General features: G+C 42.7%; 1 protein-coding gene across 3 annotated transcripts in view; it reads left to right on the top strand.

Moving 5' to 3' along the window:
* The first annotated feature begins 7586 nt into the window (after positions 1 to 7586).
* The window catches only part of samd14 (sterile alpha motif domain containing 14), a 10811-nt gene continuing 5811 nt past the window's right edge, over positions 7587 to 12586 (top strand). Inside the window, exons 1-5 of one of the 3 annotated variants that reach the window (XM_059347213.1) lie at positions 7587 to 7988; positions 10698 to 10747; positions 11204 to 11358; positions 11675 to 11791; positions 11867 to 12053. In XM_059347213.1, the coding sequence (XP_059203196.1) occupies positions 10711 to 10747; positions 11204 to 11358; positions 11675 to 11791; positions 11867 to 12053 (496 nt within the window). In that variant the 5' untranslated portion in view covers positions 7587 to 7988; positions 10698 to 10710. Of the gene's footprint in view, positions 7989 to 8089; positions 8445 to 10075; positions 10748 to 11203; positions 11359 to 11674; positions 11792 to 11866; positions 12054 to 12586 lie in introns of those variants that run through there. The other 2 variants (XM_059347215.1, XM_059347214.1) reach the window with 2 other exon arrangements.

Here is a 12586-nt window from a genome sequence, read left to right as displayed (position 1 = left end):
TTTAAAGTCTGAACCAACGAGACCAAAACACACACACACACACACACACACGCACACACAAGAAGTTTGTCCAACGAAACACAAACACGTCTGTCCACTGAGAGACAGACAGATCAGACAGACAGACAGACAGACAGACAGGAAGACAGGCAGACAGACAGACAGACAGACAGACAGGTATATAGGTATAATATATAGTTGTTACCGGCGGTGAGACTTGGCTCCAGTCATCCTTTTGCTCTTTGTGTGCTTTTGCTCTGAACTCCTGAAGGGGCGAGTCCCAATCACTGAAACAGGTTCCTCTCTCTCTCTCTCTCTCTCTCTCTCTCTCTCTCTCTCTCTCTCTCTCTCTCTCTCTCTCTCTCTCTCTCTCTCCCTCTCTCTGGCCCTGCCCCTCCTGTGTGTGTGTGTGTGTGTGTGTGTGTGTGTGCAGAACCAAGGCGCCCTCTGGCTGCAGATCATCACATCACAACAATAATAAACTGTGAAAACATTTCATTTATTTCATTAGATGTTCACAACAACGACACACATCAAACGGGACGTCAACAGAACGTGTTTAATCCTGTGGAGAAGGTCGACCAGCGGCTGTGATGTCACTATGATGTCACTGTGGCGAGCACCCTGAAACAGACGAGAGACACGATGAGTCACATGATCTATAATGAACTCATTAACTGCTTTAAATTCAAATATTCACACTCATTTATTTTATTACTGTTTAACCCTTTATGAAATCCTCTGGCATTTTAGGCCATTTTTCTATTTTTTTTTTTCATGTGTTGATCATTTTTGCTGTTACAGCTTGAGGCATGAATTTTTGCAGGAACTTTTCTTTTTTAGTAAAATGTTTTAGAGTTTTTCTCAGTTGCTTTGGTGCATTCCTCACATCACTATTAGCATTTGTACAACAGTTAGTTCAACCTCCACAACATTTAGTCATTCGTGCATATCATAGTAGCAGTTTCTCATTCCTTACAACAAATTGCAAATGCTTTTGGACATGCATCAATTGCTTTCATACAACTCTCTGCTGTTTTATAAGTTTATCATTTGCTTATGTCATGTCAGTCAAAATTAACTATACTTGTGAATGCTGAATAGTCATTCCATATAATATTAATAGTCCTAATTTAATTGCTTGAGTCATTAGATACAAAAATGTTGAACTAGTTGTCAAAATCTGTCAAGTAAATTTTATAAATTTTTAAAATATTTTTTTTTTCCTGAAAATGTCTCCTAACTTGAACAATTTCTCTCAGGTGAACCTCAGCTTTCACTGATGAGAAGGGGTGTGTGAAGCAACCGATGATAAGCCACTTCTCTACAATCACTCAGAGCTGAATCCCATAAACCCATAAACACTTTACAACATATATGAACCAAGCAGGACATAGTGTGGACCATTTCTACAATACTGTGACAGAGAAATGGAAGGTCAGCCTCGTGCAAGAGGGGTGAGGGAGCTGGGAGGAAGGGGATGACATGTGATGACATCGCAGGGGAGTCCTGCAGAGGGTGGATCCGCCACTCAAGGAGATACTTTCCTCGTTGCAGTGCAAGAGATGATATTGGCTGTGATGTAGATGAGACTATGTGGCCAGACAGAGAGGAATGTCTTGATGTGCATTAATGATTTACAGTAATATTTATATTGTATGTTCAGTTCCAACAGTTGTGCACAGCTCTACCCAAAGGGAGTTTATGATTGTTGTAAATAAGGGTGTATTTTATTTTATTTTTTGCACAATGCTGTGAACAAATTAGAATTGCAAAGAGCATATGCAGTAAATGTATGAAATGAAACATACATATGCAGTGTGTTGTATTCAGTTACCTCACTAAATACAGTAATGTGTAACTTTACTGTAGTTTTAAAATGGCTGTGCAAATAGTATATAGAGTCACCAAGATCTGACTTTTTGCATTGGAAAACGTTTACAGAGTAAACTGTCATAATGAAAACATGACAAAGCCATTTGACTATCTTGTTCATAAATACGGAGCCCCTAAAGGGACATGGTGAAAATTAAAAAAAACTTTGGTATCTCGTGAGCACGAGAAACATTTCTCGTGCTCACAAGATACTTTTCTCATGAGCACGACAGAGCTCTATAAAGGCTGTACACAATACAACAGTAAAGACAAAACATGCGTATCGGCTCTATCGCACGGCACAATAAATCATTTTATTGCACAAAGTGCCGACTACAGATGAACCCAATCAGTAGGCTCGATAAAGTGTTAACGTACAGCATAACATAGACCTGCATCAGACAGAAAATTATCACATTAACGGTGATTGCTGTTTCAGTACCACGGACAGCTCACGCGTAACAGAAACTGCGCAGATCTATGGCAACCAGTTACTGTGGAAATCAGTAAGGACACAACACAAGCTTTTAATCTTTCTGTTGTCTCACGCCAGTGTTTACTTGTACTGTTTAAGGTTGAGCTGCCAGCCGTTGTGAGAAATAAAGCATGACGCGGTCCAAGCCGCAATATAACGACCACCCGTGTCCGACTGGTCCCTCCTCCGCCCTCCATCATCATAAACAACACAACGCAGAGTCCCAGGGTGTGGAGAGGCTCATCCCACACGGGCCGGGTTACAAATACATTACATTACTGGCTATGCGTCTGGACTACACTATTGTTTTGTTTTCTCAAGATCTCGAATTAATTATATCGTTATCTCCGGAAAACAACTGTCGTTTTTTTCAAGTAAAGCAGCAATGTCCTTATAATGAAGCCCCAGGTCAAAATATAGCCGAACTAACTCCTGTAATGTCATTTTCATACAGAAACAAGCTGAAATGCAGAGGGTGTTCTTACAGACACCATGCGCGCATGCAATATGCATCTCGTGCTCACGAGAAACTATCTCGTGCTCACGAGAAATGTTTCTCGTGCTCACAAGATACTTTTTAAGTTTTTTTTTATTTTCACCATGTCCCTTTAGGGGCTCCGTACATAAACAATGGTGTCAGGACTTTTTATTTTGATGACACTGACACTTTCCTTGACATGAAAGTGACTTGCTTTTGTGGAATGAGCTATCCATTTTGAGCAAGTGACACACTTTTGCAGGTTATCAACTAGGTTTTGCAGTTTGTACTAATTGTTTTGAGGAATACAATAACTGTTGTGCAAATGTAAATAGTGACGTGAGAAATGCACCAAAGTGACTGAGAAAAACTGTTAATCCATTGTCATTAATCTTTACATGTCTTTATACTCCATTGATGCATTTATGACCCTCTGGTGATCTTTGTGGCCAAAAAAGGCCACACACACTAAAATTGCTATTAAATCACCATACATCAATATTTTTTCAAAATTTTTAAAAATAAATCTATTAAACAACTTCAGACTTGAGCATGGCCTTATTTTGGCCATGAGGGTCACCAGTAGGAGAATCTAATACTCCATAAAAAATACCAATGCAATTAAATCAATGTTGTTGCTAATCGTTGAAATAACTAAGACTCTAATCACCACCAAACCCCAGCGCGGTCTGCAGGCTCCAGGTCGCACAGCGGGATCCCCGTAGAGTTAGTCAGGTGGCACTTGAACACAGAGAACTCGTCCCAAATCCCTCAAAGTCCTCAAGAGACGAAGTTTGAGGGCATCAACCTGAAGCTGACTGGTCCAACAGACAGACAGGCAGAGAGACAGACAGGTAGAGAGAAAGACAGACAGACAGACAGACAGACAGACAGGCAGGCAGACAGGCAGAGAGACAGACAGACAGACTGACAGACAAAGAGACAGACGGACGGAGGGACAGACGGAAGGACGGACAGACAGAGAGACAGTTTGTTCTCTGTATGTTTCCAGTTTAACTTCTCTGAATAACGAAGGTGAAGTGAAGAGAAAAAAGAAAGTATCAGGAAGTCACCCTCTTCTTCCCGCTGATTTGTCTTTTCAAAATAAAACTCAGGAACGTAAAGAAGAATCTACTGCTGCCGTCTGGAATTCATCACATGTTCAAACCAGTCCCACTGACAGAAACACTCTGAAGTTTAAGTTTAAAGAGGAGGAGGAGGAGGACGAATTACAAATACACACACACACACACACACACCTCTGGGATGTTTAAACCTTTTGGTTGCTTTTATATGCGAATATCGCATAAAGTCACCTGTGTGTGTGTTTGAAGCATATGTATGCATGTGTGAGGAGTGTGAAGCATTTTTGGCAAAACCATAATACCTATCATTGATCCGACTTCACTTTGAGCATCCTGAGTTCTTCCTGAACGTCTACATATGTTTTTTTTTTAAAGAAAAATGAAAAAATAGCTTTGTTAGAGCGATCTAAAAAAACTGTTACATCTCCCTTCTTCCGAAATCTTCCTGCATTTTTAATATGGGAGCCATTGAGGCTGTTGGTGCATGTTGGTGGCGCATCTGTGCGCCCTACGCCCAAACTATAACTCTGACAGCTTTACCAGAGGATTGTGAGTGAGAAGACACATTTTCCTACGTTTCTATGCAGATTATCTCTGCAGAGTGGAATTTGCGGCCTGGAGCGCAGTTTTCAAATTTATTTTTACAATTTATTCTCTCCCTTTACACTCTGGCGATGATGTCACACACTGTGACACGAACATTCCGTGCAATACACACCCATTATAATCTCAGAATTTCTCCAAAAATTATCATGGTCATTGAACAGGGATTGATAAAAAACTATATGACCTATCGAAACGTGGATTAATACACCAATACACAAGACTTGTGTCTACTGTTTAAAGTTTAAATGGAGTCTCTAGGTGAAATTATGCCAGAGAAGTAGACGTTTAAAAATCTCCAATTATTGTTCTTTTTCGCTTATTTTTTGTCGGCCGTCCCATTCATTTCAATGCAAAATTTTGGGCAGTTTTTCGCGACTTACGTCGCGAAAAATACATATTCTGTAGAGAAAAGTAATAGCACACCGATACTGGCCTACCGTTTACAGCAAAAGGATAGTATGAACCATATAGCTGGCACGCGACAACCAGATGGCCATACCTCTACCGCCTCTAAGCAGATAAACAAAAGTTTTAGATCCTTTTATGAAACTCTTTACTCATCACAAGGTGATTTAGATAAGCAGAAGCTTGACAGTTTTTTTGCTGATCATAACCTCCCACCATTAACTGACAGTGACAGAGACTTTTTGGGGGTGCCAATAAAACTAGAGGAGATCTCTCAAGCAATCAGAAGCATACCACCAAATAAATCTCCTGGGCTAGATGGACTGCCTGCTGATTTTTATGCAACATTTGTAGATATTATTAGCCCTATATTGCTTGAGGTCTACTCTGATGCATTTACAGCTGGCACCTCACCACAGTCAATGCACACTGCAGTTATATCTTTCGTTCAAAAAAAGGGGAAAGATGACTTGGACCCAAGTGGCTACCGACCTATTTCCTTACTCAACTGTGATCAAAAGATTTTAGCAAAGATATTAGCGATTCGCTTGTCAAAAGTAATTGGAAGTATTATTCACATGGACCAATCAGGCTTCATCCCAAATCGCTATAGCTCCGATAATATTAGATGGCTTGTTAATCTTCAGTGTTCAGTATATGACTCCGCCCATCCAACAATCACTTCCATTTTGTCACCTCCATTTTGTGTCCTCTAAAGAATGTCCCTCCCAAAATGCTCGGCATTTACGACACCTTCCAGGTCACCTCATTGGTCAAGGCACCTTGGCACTACAGGAGGTCCACTGGTCTGTTATAAGGGAGCCAGTCCTCCCTCCCTTCTCTCTCTTTCTCCACTGCTCCGGAGCAGAAACATCTCCATCTCCTCCAGGGGGGAACCCTGGACTCACCAGCCCCCCTCCTCCCTCACTCCCGGCTGAGATCCTCTTCCATCTGAGGGTGAGACTTCATTCAAAATCTCCTTTCCATAAGGAATTCTAGAACAACTGCAACTCTGACCATCTCTGCGCACCAGAGTTGCATTAATGAATACAAAGTTCATTGCAACTGCCAGAGAAAGCTTTACCTCACCAACAATTTGCAAGACGGCAAATTATTGAACTCAACTTCCTTCTTTCCACGCCCGCCACTGAAAAAGGATAATATTTTTCTGTTCTTACAGATGGTGCCCCCAAAGAGCTATGACTTAGAGCAAATTAAGTCATATCATTTTTTATAATTAATAATTATTTATGATAATTATTAATAATTCTATTATTAATCCTATTATTGCTAATACAAAACTAATGTGGCATAAACTACATAGAGCAGGGCGTTGGGACTTTTTCAAATCCCCCCATGCACCTCCATGAAATAACAAGCGAATTCTAATCAGGAACAAAACAGTTAATTGGAATATTTGGCAAAAAGCAGGGATAAACTACATTTCACATTATTTGATAGTAACACTAAGTTATTTTTAAGCTTAACCAAATAGTGGATAGATACAAATTACCACAAAATCAATATTGGAGATATGTCCAAATGCAAAGCACCCTGTCTAAATAGATAGGAGGCCCGCTTACCTGCCCTACAGGCAGCCCAATTGAGGAACTGCTAAATAAATCAAGTTCAGGTAGGGGCATTACTCTTAAGATCGTTAGTTTATTACAGGAACAATTATGTGACCCTTTCATCAAGGTTAAGAAACACTGGGCAGGCGACTTGGCTATAGACATATCTCCTGAAGATTGGAAGTCATGTTTAAATAACATCAATACAATGTATAAAGAAATGGGTAATTTATTTATTCAATTGAAAATAATACATAGATGGCATCAGACGCCACAACAACTTTATAAATGAAACTTAAAACCTGTAGACTCTTGTTGGAGAAAAAACAGCCACCTCCTTATGAAGAATTGACTACAACAATGGCACAGTTAGCTGCCTACAAGAGGGTGACATGCTCCCTACTGGATAAACTAGATCAATATATGCTCACTTACTGACTGGTTGTCTGTGGGTTAATGGTTGCCATGACAATGCAGTGTTGTCGTTGATTTGGTGTGCTTATCTGTTGAGAGGTGTCAGTGTGGTGGTGTGTGGTTGTGTTTGTTTTGTTTGTTTGTTCTTGTTTTTCCAACTTATTTACTGAAAAAAAAAAAAGAAAAACAACAACTTAGGGAGCAAATTTCTGGCCGGGATGGCCACCTGATGGAATGAATGGATTCCTCCCTGTCTGTATTATTTGTTTGTTAAACTTCAATAAAAAGTTCATTACAAAGAAAATAAATTAAAAATGTATTTTCTTATTTAGCTTTTTTTAATCTTGTAAAATGTTTTTTTATATATATTTTAATTTATTTTTTCTATTTTTCTATTTTAAGTAAACTGCCCAAAATTTTGCATTGAAACGAATGGAACAGCCGACAAAAAATAAGCGAAAAAGAACAATAATTGGAGATTTTTAAACGTCTACTTCTCTGGCATAATTTCACCTAGAGACTCCATTTAAACTTTAAACAGTAGACACAAGTCTTGTGTATTGGTGTATTAATCCACGTTTCGATAGGTCATATAGTTTTTTATCAATCCCTGTTCAATGACCATGATAATTTTTGGAGAAATTCTGAGTTTTTTTACTTGTTTACAGTATTTGATGTGATTTTTTTTTTTCATTCATTCAAAAATCAAATTTTTTCTCCTCGTATTTCTTTTAGTAGACATCATGTTCTCTCTCTCCTCCCGGCACATTCACACCCTCCCTTCCTTTTCCATTATCCCTCCTCCTCCTCCTCTCCTCCTCCTCAGTCTGCTCAGCTGTCCTTGGAGCTGCAGTATTGTGCTGAGTCGTGGTGAGCCAGCAGCGTTCAGCAGAGTCCTGCAGGAGGACGAACTACAGCTCCCACAGTCCTCCAGCTGCAGCTCAGACTGCTGCCGGCAACGAGAGGAGCCCCGTGGAACCCTGGGAGACGCAGTCCAGAAAGAGAGAGCAAGAGAGAGAGAGAGAGAGAGATAGGAAGAGAGAGAGACGTGCCATGACAACCGTCAGAGAAAGAGAAAGGTGAGTCTCTCTGTCTGTTTACATCTGTCTGTCCTCCTCTCGTCTCTGTCCTCATCACTCCTTTAATCTGTTGTCCATCTTTTCATCTTTTCTCTGTCAAACCTCTTCCTGCTCTCAGCCTGACGCTGCAGTTTCAGTCTGCTGGGAATCAGCTGTTTGTGTGTGTGTGTGTCTCCACCCTGTGTGTGTGGATGTTGAGTGACATCATGTGAATCTGATTTTCTCGACCAAAACAAAAGCATTTCAGTGTCCGTCTTCTTGTTCAGCATTTTATTTTGAAGTGACTTCCTGTTTGACATGATTCAGAATCATAAATAATAATAATAATAATAGTAAAATATGTCGGTTAGACAAGTGATTATACGTGGTTATGATGTCAGCAGATTCCTCAACGCCACTGCACGAAAAACAAAAGCTTCCTTGTTTGTCATCGCGAAGGTCTCAAGAACCCTGCAGGTATGAACCGTTCTGGACCTGCTGAACCTACCCTGCAGGTCTGAACCGGTCCGGACCTTCTGAACCCTGCAGGTCTGAATCATTCTGGACCTGCTGAAATCCTGTAGGTCTGAAACAGGTCCGGACCCTCTGAACCCTGCAGGTCTGAACCGGTCCGGACCTGCTGAAATCCTGCAGGTCTTAACCGTTTTGGAACTTCTGAACCCTGCAGGTCTGAACCGTTCTGGACCTGCTGAAATCCTGCAGGTCTGAATGGGTCTGGATCTGCTGAATCCTTCAGGTCTGAACGGGTCTGGATCTGCTGAATCCTGCAGGTCTGACCGGGTCCGGACCTGCTTCCCTACCAAGGAACGATCCTACCAAGAAAGGATACTACCAAGGGAGGAACAGGTCCAGACCTGCTGAATCCTGCAGGAGGTCTGAACCGGTCCGAACGGGGAAGTGACTGAAACGGCGTGGTGTCACATGACCTATGACATCATCGCCCAGGGATCAAAAATCCTTTACTTTCATGAATATTGGAGCACCATGGTCTTAACTATCGGCCTCCACACGTCAGGGTACAGACACGTTTCATCATGTCTCAGTGTCTCTGTGTCTCTGTGTCTCAGTGTCTCTGTGTCTCGGTCTCTCAGTAGCCGTGTTTCCACTAGGGGTAGAAGTGGCCGCCGGGAAAGTCTCAGGCCACACCCTCTCCAAAGTCCGCTCACTCTGCGTGCCTCCATTACAAGTTAGCCCCAGAGGGATTTACGAGACTCCGGAGGTGACGTATGGTTTTCGACCCTCGTGTAATTGCTTAACGGATTAAACACGGGAGACTCATCTGTGGCCGCCTTCGCTAACTGTGCACAACGTCAGCAGCTGATCATAAAGAAAGCAGCATGGCTAATTATGCACAGCGTCTCCGCTGATTATAAACATAGTGATCGTGAATTAACCGGCATCGCTAACTGTGCACAGAGAGATCGCTAAGTGAACACCTCCTGTAGCAGCAGCACATACACACTGTACTGCCGCCGACCCCCGCAGCTCGTGAAGAAGAGTAAGAAGGAGTCTCCAATAACACTAGAAAAAGTCGTTGGATTTGTCTCCAGGCTCTTTCTTGAGAAATAGTCACTAAGGGGGTCTGAAAAGTTGTTAAGTTGGCAACAGTGATTCGCCGGCTTTTACAAATGGCGTGTGTTGTTGTGGCGTAGAGTACTACGTCACATCCCGCTTAGCGATTTATCTAATCAGTAACCGGGCTTTTTTCAGATGAGAAAAAAGGCCCTGCTCTTCTACAGGGACGAAAAAGTCCAGACAGAAGTCCACTCCAGACAGCTCGTATTCAAATTAAGGGGCGTTTCGGCGAGTGAGACCCGCTTCATTCCGGGTATTGGGCTGTAGTGGAAACAGCCCTAATGTCTCTGTTTCTCTGTCTCTCAGTGTCTCTGTGTCTCTGTTACGCTCCCTCAACTGCAGGGTGAGGCAGCAGATGGTTTCTCTGCTGGGCGCCACCTACTCCTCTCTCTCTCTCCTCGTGGTGTTGTTTATGTTTTTATGCCAAGAGAGCAGTCTGGCAGGAACCTGCAGCTCTCAGGTGGATCTGTGTCTGTGATCTGTGTGTGTGTGTGTGTGTGTGTGTGTGTGTGGATATGAAAGGACTAGTTGTTACAATCCTTAGTGTTTGCACCACTACTGATTCCATGCAGAGTTCTTGAAGATAGCTGCCATAAGACTAACCATCAATCCCCAGACCCGTCACAGGGTGTTTCAGGTCCATCACAGGTCCATCACAGGTCCATAGATCCATAAATCCACAGATCCATTATCGATCCACAGTTAATAGACGTGACGAACACTCCAAAGGAATCAGGGAACACGAACATATAATCAGTGCTGGAATGTAACCAAGTACATTTACTCAAGTACTTTACTTAAGTACAATTTTGAGGTACTTGTACTTTACTTGAGTATTTCCATTTTCTGTAACTTTATTTTACTTTTACTCCACTACATTTATCTGACAGCTTTAGTTACTCTTTTAGGAGATTTAACATAAAAATGTGATCAATTTAAAGTTATAAGACATTTTTTATTAATGAAACCTCATAACAGTTCATTAAGTTATCAAAATGAGTCATATCTTTACATAAATCAATAATATAAATTCATAACCTGAACCTGAGATGTTACGTTAAAATCATTCATGAACAGACTTTCTCGTTATTTACACTGAGTATAAACACAGAATCCTGTCTGTGTTCTGAACAGAAACTGCTAAGTCATGTCTGCCGGCCTCGATGACACGGACAGCGTGTTCGGTGAGTTACTCTGTTACTTTACAGAATAACACAAAAAGGTTGATTCTGATGTTCTCTAAGTGACGGAATTAATTAGTCCACTGACAGAAAAGTCATAAAAAAAAAAAAAGTTCTTTAAATATTGTAAAAATGTTCATTACTACCAGAAATACTTTGATAAATATATATATACCCCCAGTACTACCAGTCATGCTTGTACTACGATTAATTTAAAAAATAAAAAGGTAATAAAAATATTTAAGCCGCTGAAAATGTATTTCTGTGGCAATATTATGAATATTATTGTGTTTAATGTTTCCTGTTAACACTCCTTCATGTTTCCCTGGTCCTGGTCCTGGTCCTGGTCCTGGCCCTGGTCCTGACCCTGGTCCTGACCCTGGTCCGGTCCTGGCCCTGGCCCTGGCCCTGGCCCTGGTTCTGGCCTTGACCCTGGTCCTGACCCTGGTTGTGTTTCAGACCTGAACGAGGTCCCAGAGACTGAGCTGCTGGATAACAGCATTCAGAAGGGTCGCGCCCAGCTGTCCGTCAAGGCCCGCAGGTCCCGCCCCTCCAGGTCCCGCTACAGAGACAGTGTGAGCTCCACGGAGGGGGACGAGGGTCTGGAGAGGAAGGTACTGAACTCTGGTACTGCAGGAGTACTCTGGTACTGAAGTATTACTCTGGTACTGCAGTAGTACTCTGGTACTGCAATAATACTCTGGTTACTGCAGTAATACTCTGTTACTGCACTATTACTCTTTTACTGCAGTAGTACTCTAGTACCACAGGAGTACTCTGTTACTGCAGTAGTACTCTAGTGCCACAGGAGTGCTCTGTTACTGCAGTGTTACTCTGTTCCTGCAGTAGTACCCTTTTACTGCAGTAATACTATGGTACTGCAGTAATACTCTGTTACTGCGGTAATACTCTGTTTACATATTTCTTCAGGACAGCCCGTTACACTCGGCCCGCTCACCTCTCCATCACGCCATGCGAGGCTCCTCCCCCTCTCCTGATTCGCTGCTGTCTGCCCGTAGCCCCGCCTTCTCCTTCGACACGCCGCTGGTGAGATCAATCAGAGCGCAGCACGCCACGTCAGTGTCAGCGCTGACTCATGTTAAACACTCACCTGTCCCTCAGGTGCGGCGATCCCCGGAGGACGAAGGCGCCTCATTGGCCACTCCGCCGCGGGGGCGGTACCGCCAGCTGACCAACGCCACGTCTCAGGAGGCACTGGTCACGCCTAGCAGCTCGCCGTCCAGGTCCTGCCCCACCCCTGACTGCTCCAGGGTCTACATGAGGAGGAGCAGGAGGCCTGACAGCGAAGGTACACACATACACACCTGTACACACACACACACACACACACCGGTACACACACTTGTTATGAGGGATACTTTATGCCAGCGCACGATACTAAAATGCCTTAAACACGTCGGCTGTGCCTGCATAAAGACTGATAAATAGGCGTGCGTACAGACACGCATATTGCGAGTACACCAGATAATAAAGGGGTGATGGGTGAAAAGTGTCATGCCACGTGCAAACGTAGCCGACGCCTGTGCGCACGCTTGTCTCAATGTACAAATAATGATTTACTTTATGACGACGAACTTTGAGTTTAACAGCTGCTTCGCTTCACAATTCAAGCAATCCATGTATCACCAAGAGGGACGATGAGACAGTTTAGGCTGTTTCAAGTCTACACGTGCACATGTTAAGGCGTCTGAAGCGTTGCCTTTAGGACAATAACACACACGCTATAACGCCTGTAACAGTATATCAGGACTGGATCATTGCTCAGGCGCCAAACTGAGGAAGAGGCTGTGCGCATTTACGCACGAGGTCCACTGGATCATC

Source organism: Centropristis striata, chromosome 13 (assembly GCF_030273125.1).
Source record: "Centropristis striata isolate RG_2023a ecotype Rhode Island chromosome 13, C.striata_1.0, whole genome shotgun sequence".
NCBI lineage: Eukaryota > Metazoa > Chordata > Actinopteri > Perciformes > Serranidae > Centropristis > Centropristis striata.
This window is presented reverse-complemented; position numbering and strand designations above follow the sequence as displayed.